The sequence below is a fragment of the Lynx canadensis genome, chromosome C1 (assembly GCF_007474595.2).
Source record: "Lynx canadensis isolate LIC74 chromosome C1, mLynCan4.pri.v2, whole genome shotgun sequence".
Taxonomy (NCBI): Eukaryota; Metazoa; Chordata; class Mammalia; order Carnivora; family Felidae; genus Lynx; species Lynx canadensis.
In genome coordinates, this window is record NC_044310.1 from 195,883,690 (window position 1) to 195,908,151 (window position 24,462).

A 24,462-nucleotide genomic window follows, 5' to 3' on the forward strand; every position below is an offset into this window, starting at 1 on the left:
ATGGAAGAAGATGACATAAGAAGACATTGAACAGAATTGGAATGACATATTAAGATTTTATCTTCAGGATATTTTATGGTACATATGTGCCTCTTATAGGAATCAGTGGGCAGTTAATAGAATATGTCTTTAAAACTTGGAATCTTTGTTTTTCTTTGTTTCTAAAAAAGGCAAAAAACTTGGATTGTAGCATTTTGTATATCATGCTACTTCTCTTGGAAGTATAAGGAGTTATAAGCAGGTTCGCAAGATAAGTGTATTTCTTTTAAAAATCTGTGGGTAACTTGCAAGAGCAGGTATTTCAATATTCGCTTGTCTCATGTGTACCATTTGGTTTACAGTCTCCTGATTGCTATCTTGTGGTGAATTGTTCTGTTTATAGCTTTAAAATTGCTATCTGGGTGACAGTCTTCTGTTTCTAATCTTAAGATGGTTGTCTAGTGGCTTTGCTCCCCATGGTTTATCATGCAGCTTGATGATACTGTGGAGGGAAATACAATTAGCAAACTATGCACCTGCTCAGTTTACAATTTTATGAGTGTAAGTTGTAGTATGATATACATCTTGGGGCTTGTAGTAAAATCACTTGAAAATAGAGATTCTGTATGAAATCTGTAATACATAAAAATATCTAAATATACTGTGTCTCTATATTCTCTCTCTTGATGTGTACGTATATGTATAAATACACGTATATGTATAAATACACGTATATGTATAAATACATGTATACGTATATACAAATAGTCCCTGGCTTATAATAGTTCTACTTCAGAGTTTTCAACTTGATGATGGTGGGAAATTGATACACATTCAGTAGAAACCACACTTCAGATTTTGAATTTTGATCTTTTCTGGGGCTAGTGATATTTGAGATAAATACTCTCTCATGATGCTGAGCAGCAGAGACTGTGAGCTATGGCTCCCACTCAGCCACGTGATCGCCAGAGTTAACAATTGATACACTTAAACCATTCTGGACCCGTAAAATAATTCTGGATTTCACTTTTAGTACACTATTTAATAAGTTACATGATATATTCAACACTTTATTATAAAACACCAGGCTTTGTGTTAAACGATTTTGCCTAACCATAGGTGAATATAAGTACTCTGTGCAAGTTTAGATAGGCTGGGCTAAACTATGATGTTTGGTAGGTTAGATACATACACTGACAGCAGTGAGCCCCAGACTGAGGTGGGGCTTGAGCTCACAAACCATGAGATTATGACCTGAGCCAAAGTTGGACACTCAACTGACTCAGCCACCCACATGCCCCTGGTAGGTTAGGTATAGTAAATGCATTTTTTATTTACAGAATTTTCAACTTACAATGGGTTTGTCAGAACTTAACCCCATCATAAGTCAAGGAAGATCGGTATAAAAATGTGTGTACCTTTCCACAGGACTTATAAAATTAAATTGTGAATTCAAGTCTTAATTGTGACATTTATTTTGGATTCTAACCTTCTATTCCCTTATATACATCACAACTTTGCCATAAGGTTTTTCCTCTTACCAATATCATTTTAATTGAAGTTTTGACATTGGATCAGTATCAGATTCTGTGCTATACTTCAGAAAAGTTAGCATGTAGTAAATCGTAGATAATTTGTCAAGTTATTTATAAATTCAGTTTTTCATGTGAGATTTCACCTAGATGAACATTCTTGTATGTAATAATATTGCCAGACATAAGTGTAGTTATATGCCATTTTCTCTGACACATGTAAGGAACAAGTGGTGCTTTCACTAGGCAGATTTATTTATTTCTTGTTTATTTATTTTTAGAGAAAGAGAGAGAGGGAGGGGCAGAGAAAGAGAGAATCTCAAGCAGGCTCTGTGCTATCAGTGCAGAGCCCCACATGGGGCTCACAAACCATGGGATCATGACCTGAGCCAAAATCAAGAGTCATTCGTTTAACTAAATGAGCCACATAGGTGCCCCTACTAGGCAGATTTATAAGACCCTGAGAAAGGGACGCAATCAGTAGGCTCTCTACATGGTCATTTAAAAAAATAATTCTACTTATTATTATGCTGCATTTATCTTTCTTGAATGAAAGGAGTCTGATTCTCCATCATGGGTGAGTTGCTTTTGTGTAGTTTGAGGGGACAAAGAGAGGTTTTCAGTTTTATCAGAAGAGCAGTTCTCATGGGACTGATGAAGATGACTGGTGGTCTTAAATTGATTCAGTGTGTCAGCATAAAGTGTGGTGTGATCAGAATGAGGTTCTTATTTGCAGAGGAAGAAAGAAAAGTGGTTAACTAAGTAGAAGAAAGATATTTAAGTCAGAAGATGCAGCTTTGAGGGTGGCTACAACCACTTAGTAATAAAGGTCACATGACTCTAAATTTGTTATTTTAGTCTTACTTTCCTTATCTAGATGACCAGAAGTAATCTGGTGTCACGGGAAATGTCAACTGTACTTTAGAGCGTTAGAAACATAAATTGTTTCTCCCTCTTCTTCAGCCTATCAGTTACTTAAAATACATGGTGCCTTGACATATCTCACCCTGAAAGGTATGAAATGACAGTGATTCCAAACTAATGGGTCTCAACATCTAAGGAAGAGAATGTGTTTGTGTCCATGCAAATAGTAGGTGGTGCAATCAACAGGATCTTTAAAGACCCATATCTGAACAGATTTAAGAGAACTTACTCCAGTTATTACGTTGAAAGATATGTTTTCTGTCCACTGATTCAGTTAAGATCATATGTCATCCAATAACCATGGTAGTTTGAAAGAATAATAGAATCTTGAATAAGAAGCTATTAGAATCTTAAAGTTCTTACACTTTTGGGGGTAGGAAGGAGTAAGAATCAATATTTGAAATAGAAAATTTAGAATAAGAAGCTGAGAGAGGAACTTGTTCACTTCATTAATGTCTCTGAAATTATTCTTACACATTTCCATGGGCTTATCTCAAGTCACTCATCAGTTCATTGACTATTTACAGACCCAGTCCCTCTCCTGCTCTTTAAGCATGGTACTAACATATGATATTCTTTCTAACAAAAGCTTTGCCAGAAATATTTTTGTAAATTGCAATGGGGGCAGAAATAAAGTAATTATAAAAATATTACTGTTATTTGGATACAACCTACCAAATATTCCATATATATGCGCGTGTGTGTGTATATATATATATATATATACTAAAAAAAAAACCCAACTAGTTACTTAAGCATAGTCTGTGCAGAGGTGTAAGTATGTACACATCAATAGGCATATGCACTAGAGCAAAACCTATGGAATGTATCACATTCCAAACAACTGAAGAGCTTCAGTCCAAAGAACTAAAGAGTTTCAAGGAATAATAATTGGCATTCATAAATGTGGACAAAAATAAATCCATATTCACATCTTCAAATTATTAAATCTAGAACACATCTTCCTCTTTCCCAACTGGTTTTTCTTATAACAAATTTCCGACACAGAAGAGAACATTTGTTTCATATTTTATTGAATTTCATTTATATTAAATTAAAAATATATTTCTGACAGATTCATGTAACAAAAAGGCAGAACAGTTTTCAAATTGTTCAGCTGGGATGATCAGTACGGAATGAGGCAAAGCAGGTCGCATTCTATAATTGCCTTGTACAGGTACAATCCTTTCCCAAAAGCCAAGAGAGGATCCTTGAGAACTAACTGAAAAGCCTAATTACAGAAATTTAAAATACTGTTTGTCCCTCATTCTCAAATAACAACAGAATTGGGGGAAGGAAAGGAGAATGGGGTGAAGGGTTGGTGGAGAAGAAAGAATAAGGGAAATTATACTAAAATATACCTAACATTAAAAAAGTTAGTATGTGTTAAGTGCATAATCCTTCATAGATAAAATAGAAAAAAATCAAAATAACATTACACCACACACAATTGGCATCTCCTATTGTGTAAGCGAGTGCAGAGGTTGAACACATCACAATAGCGCTGAACACAGAATCACAAGTAATGTCAAAATGATAACTTCCAACCAAAAGGAAACAATCACAAGCCAATTACTTATATACAAATCAATCCTAAAGACATTATGTCCCAAATAAAGATGTCCACAAAAAAAAAAAAATCAAAGCAACATGACCCTTATTTACAAATGCAACTAGCCATGTCTTTAACAAGCTATAAAAATACTATTCACATTTTCAAACATACAGTAGTAATTTTTGTTTGTTTATTTCAAAAAGGCAGCTAACTTTGAACACTGGGATTTAAATGAAACATCAATGGCTTACCAGCTAGGTATTTTTGCACCCCTATCCTCTGAAGATACTTCACAAGAGAGAGGGCTTGTTTTCTGTTTACAAGTTAAGAACATAAGGAAATGAATACGAATGTATATAATACCTTAAGCCTCTGCCTTTTCCATGAAATGTCTCCCTTTATCACCTGAACTGATCTTAGTCAACTACTTGGATGCATGTATGAGATGAGTGTTTGAGAGAAGATTTAACATGACTTATTTTTTTGTGCTATGATTTGTCTTGCAAATTGATCTCACTTCCATTTGATCTTGTTATAATGGTGCCTAAGAAAGAGATGAACAACTAGTCATATACCATGTAAAGATGCAGTTTCGACATGCAGCGATGCAAGTCCCTGGTGCTCACAACAGGAAGTGTAGACACACCAGCCAGTGAGGTGTGCATTCAAAGTTAGCTGCCCTCACACAGCTGCTCAGTTTAATAATCGACCCATTTAACAGCAGTACCAATTTATGCTACATTTTTCAAAGTACCTTACTTTAAAAGAACCACTTACATATCTACATTTAGAAAATAACTTCCATACTTGATTACTGGAGTAATCCCAAAAGGATTCTTGGAGTGCTATGGTGTCATCCCCTCACTCCCCCCCTCCCAGCCCCTGAGAGATCCAGAAATATACAGGAAAACGACTCTCACATTAGGGAAAAGGAACAACCCCCATTAACTGAAGAATCTGGAAATGGTATTCAAGAACCAGTTTATGTCAATATATAGGAGGTATGATTTCTTTCAAGAGAGCTGCAGGCCTGGGGGAAACATCACATCAGGGATAAAAAAATAGCAGTAAAGGCAAAGTGGTTTGGACAGGTTAGACTATTACCTACAGGTATGAAACTTTGTTTTCTGATATTTGTATATTTGTACAAATATAACCACTTCTCATCATATGGGAAAATTCATTAGAGCATTGAAATAAAAATGTCCTTAAAGACTAAAAGTAGAGAAAAAAGTGGCAACTTATTAGACTACATGGATTTTCATTGCAGTGAAACTGCCCTCATTATGTATTTGTCAGATAGATGAATGATCCAATAAGGAATGGCAGGTGGTTCTCAAAGCTGAATAACCTTTACCTGTTTGATAATAAGACTCTTCGTTTGTGAAAAAAAAAAGTTACAGCAGCTGTAAAACATTTGCGATCAAGAATAAAATAAATATGTAAGGTAAATAAGTTAATTGCTTGCAAAACTAACTTCTCATGTGTAAGTTTTCTATGAAAAGATTAAATCTAAGACCTACCAAGGGTATGTGCACATATGTAAATTTCAAGATTCATCACTGGGCTGACTCGAGTCAAGTTTCTGCAGAGAAGGATATAGTAAGAGAATTGGTCTTTATGGGAAAAAATAATTTTAATATCATAAAGCATACTCTGTGCAGTAATCGATTTGAGAAGACATTTAAACAATGTCCGCATTGCTAGAATCTTTTACAGAGAAGTCAGGCATTTGAGGGCAGAGGCTAAGTCAGTATTTCACAAAGCAACATGTGGGACCTAAGAGACCCACTATGGCTTCACAGAGGTACAGCATGAAGAGGGCCACTTTGAATTAAGGTTGTAGACAGGTGAAGAGAACAGAGGTGGCTGTGCCAATGCGGAAAGAAGTAAGGGTGGTCCTTTTCTTTAAGGTCTAGAGAGATATTACTTTTTCTGTGTTCCTAACAAGATAATCGCTTACTTGCAAAGCTGTCAAGGAATATTTTCCAAGGTAAGCAGGAGACACCCCAGGAGGTTGGGGCTTAGAGTGTTTTCAGCTCATAATTGAAAGAAAAGCATTTTCTTCTGCCCAAAATATCACCTGGCTAGAAAGAGGTGAGGCAGGAGTCTGCAAAAGTGACACACCCTACATTTTTGTACCTCTACAAAATCAGAGGGACTTAAACAGAGTATCTGATATTTTGACTATTTTCTAGAGACTTTCCTTTTAATGAAAAGAATGAAGCAGCCCATGGTGTTAAAAGCCATCTGTCCATACAAACACAAGGGTTCCTGACCCAACATCGTGCCCACAATAGCTTCATGCTGGCAAGTATGGAGAGAACTACTCTTGCAAAGGCATCTCTGGGATTAGAAAAATTGTATTCATTCTACCCAGATGTACAAAAGCTATCCCCACTGTGATATCAGTAAAATCAAGGTCCCACTAATAACTGTTATTTTAAAATCACACCTAACCTACAACTATATAATGTCATTCGTTCTTACGCAAATGGCAATCAGGAGACATGAGTCTGCTTTCAGTGTCTGTATGGCCTCAAGGCTGCCCTTCGAAGTCCATATACACAGTTGGAGGAACAGCAGAATTTTCTTGCCTATAGCATATACAGTAGAAGTTAGTTTATCTGGATTTCTCACAACTAGAATTTTATACACCTGGACTTCTTGTCTGCAATATTAAAAATCATTGGTCTAATAACTAGAGTCCAAAATAATGGAAATACAGCAGTTTGAAATGCTTCGTTTAGCATTAGTTATCAAAAATTTGTCAATTAATTGCTTCTTTTTGTTTTTGAAAATGGGAGGGTATCGTGGGAAAAATGGACATTTTACAAATTAAATGTATTTTGTTTGCTTACTAAATGGCACCACTCAATCTTTGTCTCTGCATAAGGTAATAGAACATTCACATTCCCTTTACTTCATTTTGAAGACCTCTTACTTAAAGTCACGTAACATATTTGCCTGTTAAACTCTGCAAGGTGGTGTTTGCAAAAAAAAAATTAATTTTTTTTTCTCTTACACTTAATACAATTAAAAATGGTAAAAGAATAAGAGAATGAGAAAAACATTTAATTGCAACGCTTTAAATCAAGTTTTCACAAGTGGAACCAGCTCTTTATATGCCTACTTTCAGCTAAACCTAACAAATAACAATTTTAAGTGGCAAACTTATCTTATACTATGCAAAATCCATCCTACATTTTCATATCCTGCATTTTGTTACATAATATTCTGTGGTTAGTTTTCTAGTTTGATTTATTTAATAATATTAAAATCATTTATTTTCTGAAAACCTAACTAAATCTACGTCTTACAGCATTATCATGGTTTTGCCCAGTTATATACATGCTCTCATGATCACCTTTTCTATTACCTTATGAACTACATACTAGTTAAATAATCAACATTTATAGATGGATGAATAATTCAAGTTTTGAAATAAAGGTTAGATAGTTCTAGAAAACATGTATTTACATCCTTCCCTGTCGGGCTTAAACAATCTTATTTTTCTTCTTTTCACTTTGACACTTCAGAAAGTGAGGGGCACATTGATAGCCCCTCTGACTTCATCTAGCAGCAGAACCTCCCAGTTCTTCTACTGGTTTGTCCTTGGCATTGGGAATATGGATGCTCTCCATGTCACATCCTGCTTTTAGAAGGTATTGATACGTACATTGTAACACTTAGAACACTGTCTCTTCTTTTCTGCATCTCAACATACAAATGTTCAGTCATTCTTCCCGATCTACTAAGGAAGAATCTCTTCTTTTTAGTTTGTACATGTTAATGTGATTTCAGCTTGTATTTTTGTTTTCATTCTCTTTCAAGAATATTACTTGAGAAAGAACCCTCATCCTAACCCATGCCACTAAAATTTGGAAAACCAAATGTTACTCAGCCATCCAAGCACCTCTTTATGGTGCAGGACGCTTTGTGGTTCTGGGTCTAGTCTAGAGAATATCTTTTCTCATTTAAGAATTAAAGAATGGTTCTTTAAGCAACCATTTAGTTGTACAGTGTTTCCTTGTCTGTAAATAGGATTCCCCAAGATAGGCTAGGCTACAAAATTTGGTGATTTAAAAAAATATAGTCTGTGTAATTTTACTACTAATTTTCTTAATTGGTTTTGCATATTTGCATTGATACAATCAGCTTCTGGGATTTGATATCCTGATGTCCTTTGCAGGCTTCAATTGGCATTTTAAAATTTCATTCTACTGGGTTGAATAAGTTATTGTTTTAGAACAGATAAAACTAGATTTTTCTTCCTTTCATTCACTCTCAAGTATGTTTTTCTAGGAGACAAAAACAAAACAAAAGAGAAATCCTAAAACAACTGAAACCAAAGATGTACTACAGAAAGCATTCAAAAGAAAAAAAGTTTTTGTGAAGCATTTTGGGTCATCTTGGGTTATACTTGAATCTATTTCTAGTTATTAGTGGTAGACTACCTGATGTGTAAGTGTTTTGTGTTCTCAGAATAGAGACTACATCACTGAGTACATTCTATTACCTTCACAGTAAAACATTTATTTTTCTTTCCTTCTCAAAATAAGTGATTCTTTTTTCCATATCCCAGTAAAAATCATATGAATATAGCAAATCAGAAGAAAAAAAATCAAGTTCTAGTATCCAACAAGGGTGCTGTCAGTGGTAAGTTGTTATAGATTTATCTAGAAAGGGAGGCTTATTTCCAAATTTTCATAAGAACTGATGTGAAGTCCCCTTCCTCTGGAGACTCCTCTAAATGAGTGGGAAAGTTTGAAGATGTTGGGCTTTAGCCCCTGAGTCATTCCGTGTCTTCAGCCCTGAAAAGTTCATGGTTGAACATCACTGGAAGGGTTCTTACAAACCTCTCCCTTGCTCTATTTCACTCTTATAGCTTACCTGATTTCTCATAACTTAGTAAGAAACCAGTTCCAGCACCTCCAAAGTTCTTGGCCAAAGACCAAAAATCTGCTGTTGACTGAGAATCCAGATAGGCCAATTAGCCAGTGAGGCAATATCCTTCTAGACCAGTACGTGTTTGGATGGTAACACTGAAACGGTCGTATTAGTCAACTTCAGTAACTTGTAGGTTGTTTAATTCATGTTTCAAATGGATTCATGGGAGATCTTCTAACAAACAACTGATTTTATGATGACCACTCACAAAATAGTCCATAAAATCTTATTCCTTGGACTTATGGGGAAATTCAAATGTCATTCCAAATAAATCCAGACTTAAAATCATTAAGTTAGGGATAATATTGTATTTATGTTGATGTTCCCCATTTACACGGTGCTTTTAGTAGACTCTAAATAAATATCAGTTGAAAAATAAGGGTGTTGAATGGATGGATTGATTTACTTTTTCAAAACAGGCAGAAACCTAAATCTCTTTCCATTTTTTTCTCTCTCTAAACTCTGTTTTACCAATGGAGATTTTTAGTCTTGTTGCTTTCTTTTTGGTAATATACTTGAATTTGATCCCAACATTTTAACGTTGGGAAAAAAAAATAATCCTAATGACTGCCCACACAGATTTTCCTAGAGAGACTACCCAATTTTCCTAACTGTTGACGTTATTAGGTCTCTTGTTCCTGGAGACTCATTCCTACTATTTGTTCACATTGCTCATCTTAACTCAGTAGGTATTCCTTTAAAAAGATACATAAAAAGATGGTTCTAGAAGTAGGATGATGTGTTAGAAGAGAGTGTTATTATACAAAGTATCAAAAGATTAGTATGTTGGATATTAAAATAATTACATGAGAAATTTTTCACCTTTATTTACAACTTTTGACCCAAGAACCTATCTATAAACTGCAAATGTTTGTGTATTTCTTTTTATTATACCAATTTATGTGCAAAGAGTTACCTTCTACTTAATATAAATAGAGTCTCATACTAGAAATTCCATGGAATCAAGCCAATCCTTACTTGCATTCCTTCATGTGGAGTATACAAACTGGATAATTTTCTTTGCGTAGCAAATATGATATCACTTGTAGATAATGTGCTGGACCTCTCACCATATTCTCTTGATACTGTTCCAAAGTCCTAATTTGCTTGGTTTGGCATTTCCACAGTCTTTCCTTATCTTAGCTCTTTTAAAAATGTACTTAAATTAGTTATTTTGCTGGTTGCTTCCATATTGCTTCATTCAAAATCCAAAATGGAGTTCAGAAAGAGAACAAATAAAATTATAGCTTAAGTGCAAACTACATTTCTGAGTTTCTGTCAAGTAGACATACCCAATCCAGTGTGTCTCTTCCAGTTCAATGGATTCCCCATTGGACCACCCCTGAAAGTGTCAGTAGTTTTCATGAACCACACAGAACTGTCTCTTAGTTTCCCTTTAACTCTTTATATTCCAACTGCCTATTGAGTACTGTCATTTATGGAGAAGAAAATGTTGACGAGTGTAGAGGATGTGGGGGGTACATATTCAATAGATTTACGTTACATTTGACTAATATCTTGGCCTCCCCTTCTAATTTTAAAGACTATAATATTTAAAATAATGGCCATTCCACCATATTAAAATATTTTTTACAATGCTGTCAATTTATAGCAACACATGAGAAACACTGATGTAAAAATATTTGCAATTAGAACGTAAAGTCAAAATATAGGAATAAAAATAATATAAAAGGACAGACCGAAACAAAGCAAAACAAAACCCTCCAAACATAATTACTAGCTATAACTTTGAGAGAGATCTAAAAATTATGGAAGCTGAGTTGGCCATTCTTGCTTGTCAGGATAGAAAGTGTTGAAGAAAGAAACTAGATTTTCAATCTCAGTTACTATCATATGTTATAGAAAAGTTTATCCTTTTTTTTCTAATGGAAACTTTATTAGGATTTCCAAAGATACTGAAAATGTACACATCAGTTCCTGTAGATAGGAACAGATAGCATGGGTCTTTCAAGCATCTGCATTAAAAGAAAGAAAGAAAGAAAGAAAGAAAGAAAGAAAGAAAGAAAGAAAGAAAGAAAGAAAGAAAAAGAAAGAAAGAAGAAAGAAAAAGAAAGAAAGAGACAAAAAAGGGAAAAAGTTGAGAACTAGCTTGACAGCAGGCAGTATTGCCTTATATTTGCTGGTCCTTCCCTAGCTGTTCCAGTCTCCTGACCAACCCATGCAGAGAAATGAAGAAACAGTGTGGTTCCTCCTGTCTTTCTCTTTCAGTTCTTCCTTCTAATGTTCAAGTTAGATGAGCACATGACTATCATTGCATCTCTATATCTTCCACTGGGAAGTGTCAAAACTACTGGCCTTGGGAATAGAAGGAAGACCATAAGAGAAAGAGAGGCGGCAGGGAAATTGGAGCGGGCGTGTCTCTATCTTAAAGCCACCGCTGAGCTTACACCACAGTGTTTCGGTGTCTGTAGGGTGGAGGAGGCAGCACGGTGCCTGGCTTCAGCGAGAACTCAGAGAGGTATTCAGGATTCTCTGCCACAATAGGCCGGATCCGTCCATTTTGTTTATAAAAATATTTTGTGCTGTACTCCTGCAGGTAGTCTGGGTGCTGAAGGGTGCTCCGGGGTGGCAGGCTGTGGTTCCAGTAGTCAGGGTTGTCGAATGCTTTCTTGGCCTTCTCTGGCACAGACAGTACATTGTTCTTCAGGTACCCGGCATTCCCCAACGCGTTGGCAAAGGTGTTGAGGTACAGTGGCTCATTCACATACTCATCCTCTGCCTTGGGAGGACCGTTGGAAGCATTGTGATATTCGGGATTATCCAAAGCTTGAAGGTCTCCATTTTTTCTCCGAGAAACAAAAGGGTTTTCTTCCACAGGGTTCAGGTATTCTGATGGAATACAAAAATATCAGTTAATATCCACTTTCTGGAAAATGTTTATATAGGATGGTTAGCTTCTTGTTCCAGAACAATGAAGCCACAGATTTGTCTTCATGAATTCTCACGAAAACTATTTTGTTGATTACCTATGTTGATTGCTTGGTTGATTACTTTTGTCATATGAAAAAAGAGTAAGTGGGCCAAAACTCTTAGTGACTAAATAAGGCACCGCAGGCCAGAAGCAGAATTCCTGTCCCCTAAATTGTTCCTTTTTCCTAATTGTATTTTTTATCTCCTATATATGGGGCCACTTGTTTAAATGCTTCTGTTTTCTAAAAGTCGGCATTCTTTTTGTTGGAAAACAAGACAATCTATCAGGGTTAAAGAGCTTTTAAATGCGAAGAAATTTGAATTTTTAAAAGGATATTGAAAAATCAAAATGTCTATAGCTTAACTCCATGCTAAGATGAATGGATGAAGTGAAGGAATAGCAGTTTTTAGTCTGTGTGGTTTGCTGTGATGCTCATATAGGTAAAATAGATTTGATTACAGATGTTTCATAGAAAGCCTGATGCATAGGAAAAGAAACATCTAAGGAAAAGACTCAACTGATAAAAATACCTGATGGACATCTAACATCATTAAATTGGCATGCCTTACATATGTTTAAGACTACATATGCTTAAGAATAAAGTATAATTATAACATTTACTTCCAAGGGCTGACCATCATCACAAAATAGCAAACTATTAGTTTGAATCATATGAAATGACTGTTTTGTAGGTGGAAACCAGTCACAGAGTGGCTATATTGTATGATTCCATCTAATAAATCAATATGAAATAGGAATTGACACAGAATTTTTTTAAAGGTTGTTAACCAATACTTTTCTCCTTAAATTTAATTCCACCTCTGTGTATATAGTATACACATCTACATAGAGTAGACCCACTTTTTGTCCTCTCTTTTCACTGTATCCACAGAAATGACACTTTACCTATTCCTATTTTGGTGTTGGGCCAGGAAAAGGGCACAATTGTTGAGATGCCATCATTCTGAAACAAATTTTCTAACCTCTATACTTAGCTTGACAAGTAGAGAAAAAAAAAATCATCAATTCAGGGTTATTTTTCCCTGGATACAGGACTGCTGAATATGGTTAAGTATTTAACATCCTGTGCAAGTTAAAAGATAGTAATGATTAGCCCACAATCATATACAGAAATTACAGGAACTAACATCATCCTCACAGCAATCCTATGAGCAAGGAAGGACAAGCTGTAGCTTTTCAGTTTTATAAACAGGAAACTGAGATTAAAAGATGTATTAAGGATACAACTAGTATTGAACTAGATAGAATTCAGATCTAAAACTCCTATTGAACAATCTCATTCTACTGAACTGTTTTCATTATTGTCCCTAAAGAAGTAGGGAGAACTTTTCACTTCATAACATGTTGGAATTTGAATGGTTCTCAAAGCAACTGTCATTTTAAGAACAATGTATGTAAAAACTTACACAGGAGGCAGAATTTGATTTTCCCTACCAGATTCCTGAAAGCGGAGGAGTGTCTGTCTATACTAAAATTCTTTAGTCTCTGAGAAGCAGGCTGGAGTACAAAAATCTTTTATGGAAACTTGTATTCAGAGACAAAATCTAAGGAGGCTCTACATTGAGTCTATATTGACTGGCTTGTGTTTTCTTAGAAAGTTCATGTTACTTTACACCAATGGAATCTACTTATGTATTGTCCTGATGCAAACTTGCATAGCCATGTAGCTATAAATGGAGAAACAACTCTATGGTTGAGCTGAGGATCTTCCCAGAGAGTATTCTACTTTTGGGGGAATCTGCCAAATCTTCTCGAAACCTACGTGTGTGTCACTACTATCTTACATACATCTAGATAGATAAACTTTAGTAGGTTATTTACAGTTTGAACTTAGGGATCCCTTAGTTGCATTTTATAAAAGTGAATATAACCATATAATCAGGAACATAATGGACCCTTGCAGAGAGTCTTAAAGTTTACTTGACACCAAAGACTCTAGGACACAGTAATCAGTTTTAAATAACAATCATCCATCTTCTCCTTTTGTGATGCTGTTTAACATGGAAGGAGAGTGGCTTTTTCAAAAGTGAAATGTCACTTGATTTGGATGTCTAACATTTCTACTACCAGCTCTGTAAAGTTATCACTGTACTTTGTAGAACCACAAACTGAATATTTTCAAGACATGATGGTAGACATACAAGTAAACACAGTGTCAGAACTTTAACATTTGAAATGTGTCATACGTCATACAAGAAATCATAATATTCTATAATGAACAGTCATTCTGATGACACAAAATTTTAAAGAATTGACCAAATATTTTATTGGTGCCATGAAAATACCAGTCTTTATGATCTTCAATATGAGTCCAATAAAGTAATGGTTGTGAAATCTTGTGATATGTTACCTCACTCAAATATTTCAATAAAGATATGTTTAGATCAGTGCTTCTCAAGCTTGATTATGTATAAAAGTCACATAGGGATCTTGTTAAAATGCAGATTTCTATTCAGGTGGTGTCTGAGATTTTGATTTCTAAAAAATCAGAATGCAATTCTAGATGATGTAATGCTGTGGATTTGGATAGCATACTACATAGAGCAGCACCTTAGGCCTTCTCCGGGTCACAAATGTTACCCAGTCCAGTGGTTTGTCAATTTCCCTTCTATACTTTGCTTATTTTGATGGGAGTGAATTTTGAATGGCAATCATTTTTGAACATTCTGTTTGTACCTTGTTTAGGTTTATCTCGCATAGGGGTCATGTAACCTTCTTCATCCAGCTCTCCTCGTGGGCTCCGTTCTGGGGCAAACACCGTGGGGTCGGCGCTGTACCTCTGGGTGCTGCTATCCTCTGGAACATGGGGTGCCACTGGCTTGCGTAGGGTGCCGTTGCAGCAGGAGTCATCAAAAATCTCGGCTGTAGCCCCCTGAGCAACTGGAGCTTCTGGGATTGTGCTGGTCGTGGCTCTGTACGGCACAGGCACTCCTTGCTCTGCAGCAAACCCCCCGTCTCGGTATACAAACTGGTTCTGTCAATAGGAGAGACACATTTGGATGGAAGTTAGTATTAGGAATAGTTGTAAAAAAAACAACCCAAAGGATATGAGATCTTGTCTTTTAGATAAAAGTCAGAGTGTCTTAATTGAGTTTTTTCCCTGAATGGCTAACAAGCTTGGGTTACAAACACCTAAAATTCCAATTTGGTTTTTAAAGTAAATCATGGGGAAACAATTTGGAAATAAATATTTAAATTTTACTGACCACCTAACACATGACCTAATAAAAAGTGTCTCATATTATTTCCCTACAGTTGCCAATTTTTTATATAAAATTCATATTTCGTGACAAATGGAAATGCTATTGATTGTAGACAGTCGCCATTAAGAACAGAAGCACAGTGATGCCATTTGGATGATGATATGTCCTTATTGCCTTCTCTTCTGTGGTCATTCTGACTTTGAGTCTCCAAGTACCTAACTAGAGAATCTTCATGGAGACTCTGACTTTTTCGCACACAACCTGTAATCATGGGGGGAATAAAAGGTAACCTCCTCAACCGGAAGCATAATTTATGAGTCCAGGTAAATCCCTCAGGTAAAAATCAAAAGTTACTGTTGATGCATGATATCTCAACTTTGGATTATCTCCTGAGATAAAACATATCCACAAAGCCCAGCTATATAATCTACAGCAAATTATGAACTCACTGTTGGCAAAAGCAAAATGAGGAAATTATGGAGAGACAAGAGAGAAGAAACATGATAAGCGAAGACCAAAAATACAAAAAAGATGAAGGTTGATTGTGAAATACTTACTCCTGACATGGGGGTGTAGGCAGGAGGAGGGCTGTGTCCAATTTCACTCTAATAGGAAAGAAAAATGGAATGATGGATATAATAAGAGGTAATATGAATGAAAAGAAAAAAAAAGCCGCATGAGTTGTATGAACCAAAGAGGAAAACATGCACAACAGTGAAGTTTGCTAAATGGTAAAATTTTTATGCATCCTGACTACACGTGAGTTTATTTATGTGTTTTGAGAATATGAAATATTTTAATTCAATCCCTGAAAGAAAAAATATACAGAAAAAGTGAAATTTTTAAATGGATTAAAAACTAAGTTGACCATGAATATTTTTCTGATTAACCCTAGAAGAAAGATAAAGACAGTAAATTATTAAATGTAGTTTTAAATAAAGAACCATTTCCTTCCTAACATGTTATATGACTGAAATGGCCACATGCCACAGCATTGGTTTTCCCTTGTAAAAAGAAACTTATCTAGAAGGAGATAAAAGCAAATTTCAATTTTCCTTGAATAATTTTTACTATCAAGTTACATTTGTTTTTCACCATTTCAGCAAAGGGTCAACTTCTTAGTCTTTCCTTTAAAAAGGTGCATACTATCAAACCATAAGAGATTCTTAAATACAGAGAACAAACTGAGGGTTGCTAGAGGGGAGGTGGGTGGGGGGATGGGCTAAATGGGTGATGGGCATTAAGGAGGGCACTTGTTGGAATGAGCACTGGGTGTTATATGAAAGTGATGAATCACTAGCTTCTACTCCTGAAACCAATACTACAAGGTATGTTAACTAACTTGAATTTAAATAAATTAATTAAAAAACTAAAAAGGTACACCTGTTTTCTCTTCAAAGAGTCTTATTTTTTTGTAAGTTAAAAAAAAAAGGAAGGAAATCTTGGAAAATTAATTCCTTTCGTGGAAATATGCTTTATATATATTATTTTCATGTATTTAGAATCAGTTAAAATCAGATTTCATTTAAAAAAAAAAAGGTATCTGGGGCTCCTGGGTGGCTCAGTTGGTTAAGCATCCTACTTCAGTTCAGGTTATGATCTCATGGTTGATGGGTTCGAGCCCCACCTTGGACTCTGTGCTGACAGCTCATAACCTGAAGCTTGCTTCAGATTTTGTGTCTCCCTCTCTCTCTCTGCTTCTTTCCCGTTCATGCTCTCTGTCTGTCTGTCTCTCTCTCAAAAAATAAATAAACATTAAAATAAGGGCATCTGTATTCTTATAACTTAATACTCCATCCTATGGGTTAAAAAAAGTGGATACAAGAATATGATAAAATATTAAGGACAATATTCCTTGGGGTAAATAGAGCGGGTTATGTGAATATCAACACTGTTTCTTAATATACATATCCATTAAATACAATTTTTGAGAACCTTAGTCTACTAAGCCAGGCCCTTTTCTAGACACTGGAGATCATAAATAATTCAGGTAAAAACAACTGATGTTATGAAGCTTGCATTTTCTGCATACATGTATGAAACTTGGCTAAGTATTATTCCAGGCCAATGTTTTTACAATTTAGAGGTTCATAAAACATTCTAAGCAGAATGTGGTTCCATGGAGATTAACTGTTTAATGTAAATTAATAACAACTGGATAACACAATTTCCTATAATTAACTGGACTAATCAAGGGACAAGGTCTGAACTCCTACATTAAGTTTACATTTCAACTCTCCCCATAACTGAGTCATCTACATGATGGCGTAGAAAATATTAATCTCTTTCCTTCTCTAATGACATAACTAGGAACGTATTGAAGATCATGATGCGGAAAAGTAGAGATATATTTAACATGCTATACATAGGAGGTAGTATTGTCTAGTAGACACATTGTTTTATGATTTGTTAGATATTTTAGCCCCAGTCCCAGTTACAAGTGATGTGATAAGTCAAGAAACATCTCAGACCCTCATTTTTATCCTTGTCCTCTGTCTTACTCTTAGTGAATACAAAGTAAAATGGTATATATAAGTGAATTTTGTAAGCTCTGCACTACTAAGCAAATGAAGAGGATATAAAAAAATTAAATATTCACATATGCTAAATCAGATTTTTAAAGTCAAGCAATCAAAATGCCAGAGCTACTCATCAAAGACACATTTAAAAATGTTTCCCTGTTCTCTACATCACCTTAAATACAGGTATATTTTGTTATCCTTTAGAAATGAAGCTAAATACATTTGCTCGTAAAATTTGAGAGGAATTTGCTGCCAGTGATATGCAAAACAGAGGGATGGTATGGGAAAAATACGGCAACTGCCTAGTGGAACTTTATCATATCTTCAACCTTGGTCTTGTCCTATCATTCAACCCCAATTATTGAGCAAGCATTTAACGAATATGCTGGAGATACCATTAGGCACCAGGAGAGACATGACCACTGGCCTTTTGCAATTTACACTGAATGATCAAATATTACCTGGGATTATTAGAAGAAAAGGCAAGAGTAAAATGAAACTGCGGTGAATTTATTTGAATTCTAAGAATACATATTAGAAGAAAGGTATTCCAAAATATTAGTAATTACTGCTGTTCCTTTGGCCTCTAACCTTCCAACAATTGCTGTACTGGTTCGTGTTTGACTAGAATCACAGCTTAGGAAACAGCACTGACTGCTGTACATTTTGCATTTTATAAAACTTGAGGGATAGATGATCAAAGGAACAAGTTACAAGTCATTCTTCATCAGGAAATACTTTATTATATATATTCATTACGTGAGCTGGACTGCCTTCAATTGTAAAGATGTTGTGTTAAAAATAACTAGATCTGTTGAAGAGAGGCCATGCCATATTAGAATGCAGGCACTGTCCCTGCTTTGACAAGTCTTTCCGTCAGCAACCTGCCAAATCTATATCTGGACACACTGCCAGATACCATCACAGTAATAGGAGTGTCTTCATGCTTTTCCTAGTTTTCTGCATTAAAATGGAAAAAAAATGCTAGGCAAAGTCCCTTAAGCATTCATTGTTTTTAGGGTTACTGGCTGCTTTTTATTTTTCTGTTTTCATTTTTTTCATTTGCTTTTTTTTTTTTTTCTTTTCTGTTTTCCATGATAAAAAGCACCTCATTCATTTCCCCCTGGAAGGGCAATGCAGCTACAAGGGAACATCTGTGAGGCCAATTAGCTGGGCTGGAAATGTGATATAATTGTTGTTTAAATATATTTAAATTACATGTTAATCACTATGTCATAATTTATAGGCTTTGAAAATAACTTTTTGTACTTGAGAGCCAAGCCAGATTTTACTTGTTTTTGCTGTTTTTAGTTTATAACAAGCTCTTCTCATTTCCCGCCCCTCTCCCCCCAATTCCCCACACTTGAAGAGCTGAACTTTTAATATTGGAAAGAATGACAGCTGCAAGTAAATTGGTGGAGTAAAAATTAAGATCCCCATAGTCAGAACGAGCTGGAGTGACCTTAAAGTTTTAAGCAGAACAAAGCAGTGCTCTCAGTTTAAAGGCTTTTGTTTTCTCATTGTTCCACTTTCTGCTGTCCATCAAAGCCCAGCTTTGTGGATCTTCTGGAAATACTGGGTGCATCTGTTCAATTAGCTAGTGAGGGGATTTACTGTCAGCAGGACAGAGATAGAAAGAAGTTGGTTATAAACTGGCAGGTGATAGGGAGTTTGTTTCTGGTGGGGGGATTTGTAAGGGTGATAGAGAGAGTCAAGTTTAATTTTGTGGCCCTGTCACTGGGACATTGTATGATTAACTTGGACTGAAATGCCAGAGGTTATAGGGAAGGCAAACATCAGCAAATGTATCAAATACAGTGTTAAATGCACTTTACATACATCATGTCCTGAAATTTATCTTTCATTTGAATGATAAAAATGCAAAACTTTGTCTTATTACATGCACTGTATTTCTCATATTTATTGTGTTCATTAAAACATTATATTGTTAAATATTATCCCTGGGAAATTTTAAACCAGATGGATTTCCTCTTTAATATTTAAAAAAAAAAATGATACAAATCTATGTTCTTAGGAAACTAACAAAAATACATACTTAATGACTAACTTCTACCTAAATTAAACATGCACTTAGGGGTGCCTGGGTGGCTCAGTCGGTTGAGCGTCCGACTTCGGCTCAGGTCATGATCTCACAACTCGTGAGTTCGAGCCCCGCGTCAGGCTCTGTGCTGACAGCTCAGAGCCTGGATCCTGCTTCAGATTCTGTGCCTCCCTCTCGCTCTGCCCCAACCCGTTCACATTCTGTCTCTGTCTCTCTCAAAAATAAGTAAACATTAAAAAAATTAAAAAAAAAACATGCACTTAATGAGAGTTTTGTTTGGTTTTTTAACTTCAGATAATTGTTCCTATCAATATTAACTATAGGATTAAAGTTTCTAGGGCCAAGAAATACGCTAAATCCTTTTAACTAAAACAGAGTGTGTCTCTGTAAGATGTTACCAATTCATCAGTACTAATTTGTTACCAAAACACTTCCACATGTAACTATTAAGGATTCTCAATCTTTTATCCTCCTTGTCACATATTCTTAACACTCTGATGGGCATTTTCACATTTTTACAGGTCAGGTAGTAGACAAATAAAATGGTTTTTGCATTATGTACGATTTCTGATGTATGGGTGTAACATATATTTTTTTCACAACTGAGTTCAACATACAGAGTTTGAGACATCTATTTAGAATCTTCATTTTTCATAAAGCTGGAATCCAGAAGAAAGCAAACAAAATGTGTCCATAGACAAAAAGCCAGTAAGAACTGAGAGAAACCAAACAAATCTAGGCAGCTGGCTCACACACACACACACACAGGCACACACACGTATGTATATATAAATCACACAAAACATCTTTCGTCTATTTATGTTATGTGTTTATTGGCTAATGGACTCATCTACCTACTTGGTTTGATTCTGTGAGATGCTGCTTTTTGGATCAAGGAATAGAAACTTCCAGTTAGAAAATAAAGTCATGGGATGTAACATACAGCATGGAGAAAATAGTCAATAATACCATATTAACTTCATAAGGTCACAGATGGTAACTACAATTTATTGTGCTGCTCATTTCACAATGTATACAAATGTCGGTCAAATCACTATATTGTACATCTGAAAATAATACATATTGTATGCCAATTATACTTCAATAAAAAACATGGATGTTGTTATAGATATTATTTTAAAAAGTTCTATGTGTCTTTGATAATCAAGAAAAAAAGCATTGGGAACATCATGAGAAATATAAAACTACACTCCAAATTTCAGAATCAACCATAAAGCAAACTTAAATATGGGATGATTCACACTCGTTAATAAAGAAGAAGAAAAAAAAAAAGAATCACCCGGAAGAAAAAAATAAAAACAAATAAAAACAAATAAAAAAAATTAAGTTTTTACTCTCTCACTCACAAAATAAATAAATTAGCAATAATGATATAATAAATAAAAATATATAAAACCATATAATATTAAATAGATAAACAAATAGTTAATAATAAGCCTGTGATTCAGTTGAAGGAATATTAACTTGGGCTCTTATCCTTTGTTCAGTTTTCATTAACCCTGGAACATCTTATCCCTCTTGTATGTCTCATCTACTCTATTACTGAAAAGAAATTTTAATAAAGGGAGGGTATGAGTGGAATCAGTAAATATGAATGGGAGACAATTCAGAATTTACAAAGTATAGAGGCATGGTGCTTTTTATCAAAATTAATAACTCTACTCTCCTAACTCAGATCTTGAAGTCCAATTAATCACAATGTGTATTCTATTTTGTAGATGAATAAATGACTACTTTTAGGCCAACTGAGAAACAGGAAGAGAGACCATACGCCAGAGACTATTTTAGGTTTTATTTATTCTCATAACCTTTCAAGGTACATATCGTTACTAAAAATCATGATGTCCATTTTACAGATGAGAAAACTGAGGACCAGGGAAGCTATAAGTTCCTCCCATGTACACACAGCCATTAGTGGCTATCTAAATCTATTACCCTTTTATTATGCCACATGTAGAACCCCTCTCTGCCGTTGCACAGTGCTTCAACTCTTCTCTCACATGAGTTCTCATGGTTTCTTTTTCTTGTGAAAAATTAATTTCAAGGAGGACTTTGACTCACTAGCCTTAGCCATAAAATACTAATGATGCTTTATAGTACCACTCCTCCCAGCTTATTTGCATTTTAATGAACTACAAGGCCTTAAGCTGAAAAGGAAACTATAAGTAGAATGTGAAGAGCTCATACAGGAGTTGATGGATAAATAGATACAGATAGATAGATAGATTCAAAGATTTTCTGTGACAGCACAATTGCTTATGATTTATTATTCCTACTCCATGGCTTAGTCAATAAATTCCTCTTCCAACTTGACTAAAGGTAAGTAAACTATTATATCTCCAAGAAATAACTCCTATACTCTTTCCAAATATCCATAAAACAAGAGGATATTCCCCTTTAAAATATTCATGGCTAGATGAGTCAATAAAATGAAGCTGAAAATTCCTCATTTTGTACCTTGTTTCTTTAAGTCTTTGCTGCTGTTATATGAAAAAGTCAAAGGACATTATTAGCACAGTCAAAAAAGAAAGGGTATAAGGAAACATGATTTTACATAAGTGCCAACATTCCTTAGCTTCATTCAAGATAAACAATAAGACTTTTGTCACCCTTCTTGAGATTAGTAATCACATAGAATTTATATCTCTTTATCCTGGTGCATATTCTAAATTTTTTTGTTGGTTGTTTCGTTGGTTGGTTTCTGGCAATTTTCTTTTGCATGTCTATATTTATTTTCAGAAGTGTGTTATGGTATTGAAACATTTCCTAGTTATCACTTAGCTTCTAGTTAACACATGCTGCTAGAAATCTAAAGAGAACTTCTATGAGGTTTCTTAAAGACCTCTTACTAGTTCATTTCAGTTAGAAAAAGTATGGATATTTTTCCTAATTTTTTTTTTTAAATTTTTTTTTTCAATGTTTATTTATTTTTGGGACAGAGAGAGACAGAGCATGAACGGGGGAGGGGCAGAGAGAGAGGGAGACACAGAATCGGAAACAGGCTCCAGGCTCTGAGCCATCAGCCCAGAGCCCGACGCAGGGCTCGAACTCCCGGACCGCGAGATCGTGACCTGGCTGAAGTCGGACGCTTAACCGACTGTGCCATCCAGGCGCCCCTATTTTTCCTAATTTTTAACCTATCCATAAGAACATCTGGTTCAATTGCAGTATCTACGTTTAAGAGTAAAAGTGAAATCATTAAGAGTTTACCATGTCCAAAATCTTGGGAAATCTGACTAAGTCTTCAAGAGAATCCTAAAATTGCCTCTCTGCCTGAGTGTTTCATAACCTAACATCATGAAGATTATTTAATGAAGACATCTTAGTACACAGACAATGCATTGAGGTCAGGAAACTCTGAAGACAACAAGGCATAGTCCTGGAACAAGTGGTCACCTGTGGGCTTCTGCCATGAAGGTTGTATTCTTGAACTTCTTGCCACTATGCCATGAGACCTTCAACAAACTCCTTAATCTACTGGGCCCCCAGTTTATTTATCTCTGAAAAGAGAAACTGGACTATGGGATAGGTAGTGAGAAAATGCACTTTTAACTGACAAATTATTTGTGTATAAAATGGATATTCTGCCTTAAGCCCACACCATTGTTAAATACTGTAAAATGTGATTAACATGATAGCAAAAGCATCTTATACAGTCTTCTTACTTAAATCTTTTCAAAGTATATGAAGCACCTTTTCTTTCTTTTTTTTTTTTTCTAAATGGAGTATTTATAAAGTATCACTTAGCCTATATACAATATATGACTGCATATTCTTGGGAAACAAGACCATGTTTGGATGGTGACTAATGAAAATACAATTGTAAAATGAAGTATTATAATTTAAACTTTTCATTTTACTCATGAAACACTGATTCTCTAAGAGGTTAGGTTAATTGTCAAATCACATGTCTGACAGTACTAGAAATAGGGTTCCCAGAGTCTCCATCTAATGTACATCCCATTATACCTTACAGCCTCAAATGGCATTTAATAATGATAAAAAGTCAGGTACATTTTTAATGTTTTTCTGTAAAATACAATTTCCTTACTATAGCCAAAAGCATGAGCCTTAACCATGATGGCATTTGGTTTCAGTTGAATTACATACTGATATACTCTTACAGTGAATTTAATGGGGCTTTGATTATAAGACAGAAGTCAATTTTTCCTATTAAATAGGTTATAAGTTTATTAGACAAAAGAAATACTCTAATAGTATTAAATACTGTGATAAAAGCTATCTACACACAGATTAATTAAAAGCAGCACTTATTAAAGTAGTACTTTATTTACAATACAAATTGCCCTCCACAGAGGGAATATGTTATTTAAACATTCTAGCTATAAAAGTTAGTTATTAAAAATAAATACATATTGATTTTTGTATCTATATAAAATATTTGTGTATTTATGCAATGAATTTTATATTTATATTGTATTCAATATTTAAATATTGTATTTATAATATATTTAATATTTTATTTAATATTTAAAAATAAATTAATAGTCACTTACATGTTTCTTTTATATTTATATTTATGCAAAATGCATATTGATTTTTATATTTATATAAGTATTGATCATGTGTATATATATATCCACATATAATAAGCTTATTAGTTGATATATTTTTGCCTTAACAATGCTTATCTATAGCTATATCTACCTATAACTATTTATACGATGAGATAATGTTTGGGATTATAGAAATCATTTAAAAAATTAAGTAAAAAAAAATAAGTATAGGCAGGTTTGAGAA

The 24,462-nt window shown here is 34.8% G+C and overlaps 1 protein-coding gene across 1 annotated transcript in view; it reads right to left on the bottom strand.

Annotated features, from left to right (window-relative positions):
* Window positions 1-10,999: 10,999 nt before the first annotated feature.
* ERBB4 (erb-b2 receptor tyrosine kinase 4) overlaps window positions 11,000-24,462 on the bottom strand; it is a 529,970-nt gene continuing 516,507 nt past the window's right edge. The window contains exons 25-27 of the mRNA XM_032594121.1: window positions 15,654-15,701; window positions 14,570-14,867; window positions 11,000-11,790 (exon numbers count right to left, since the gene is read on the bottom strand). Of these exons, the coding sequence (XP_032450012.1) occupies window positions 11,345-11,790; window positions 14,570-14,867; window positions 15,654-15,701 (792 nt within the window). The 3' untranslated portion in view covers window positions 11,000-11,344. The remainder of the gene's footprint in view (window positions 11,791-14,569; window positions 14,868-15,653; window positions 15,702-24,462) is intronic.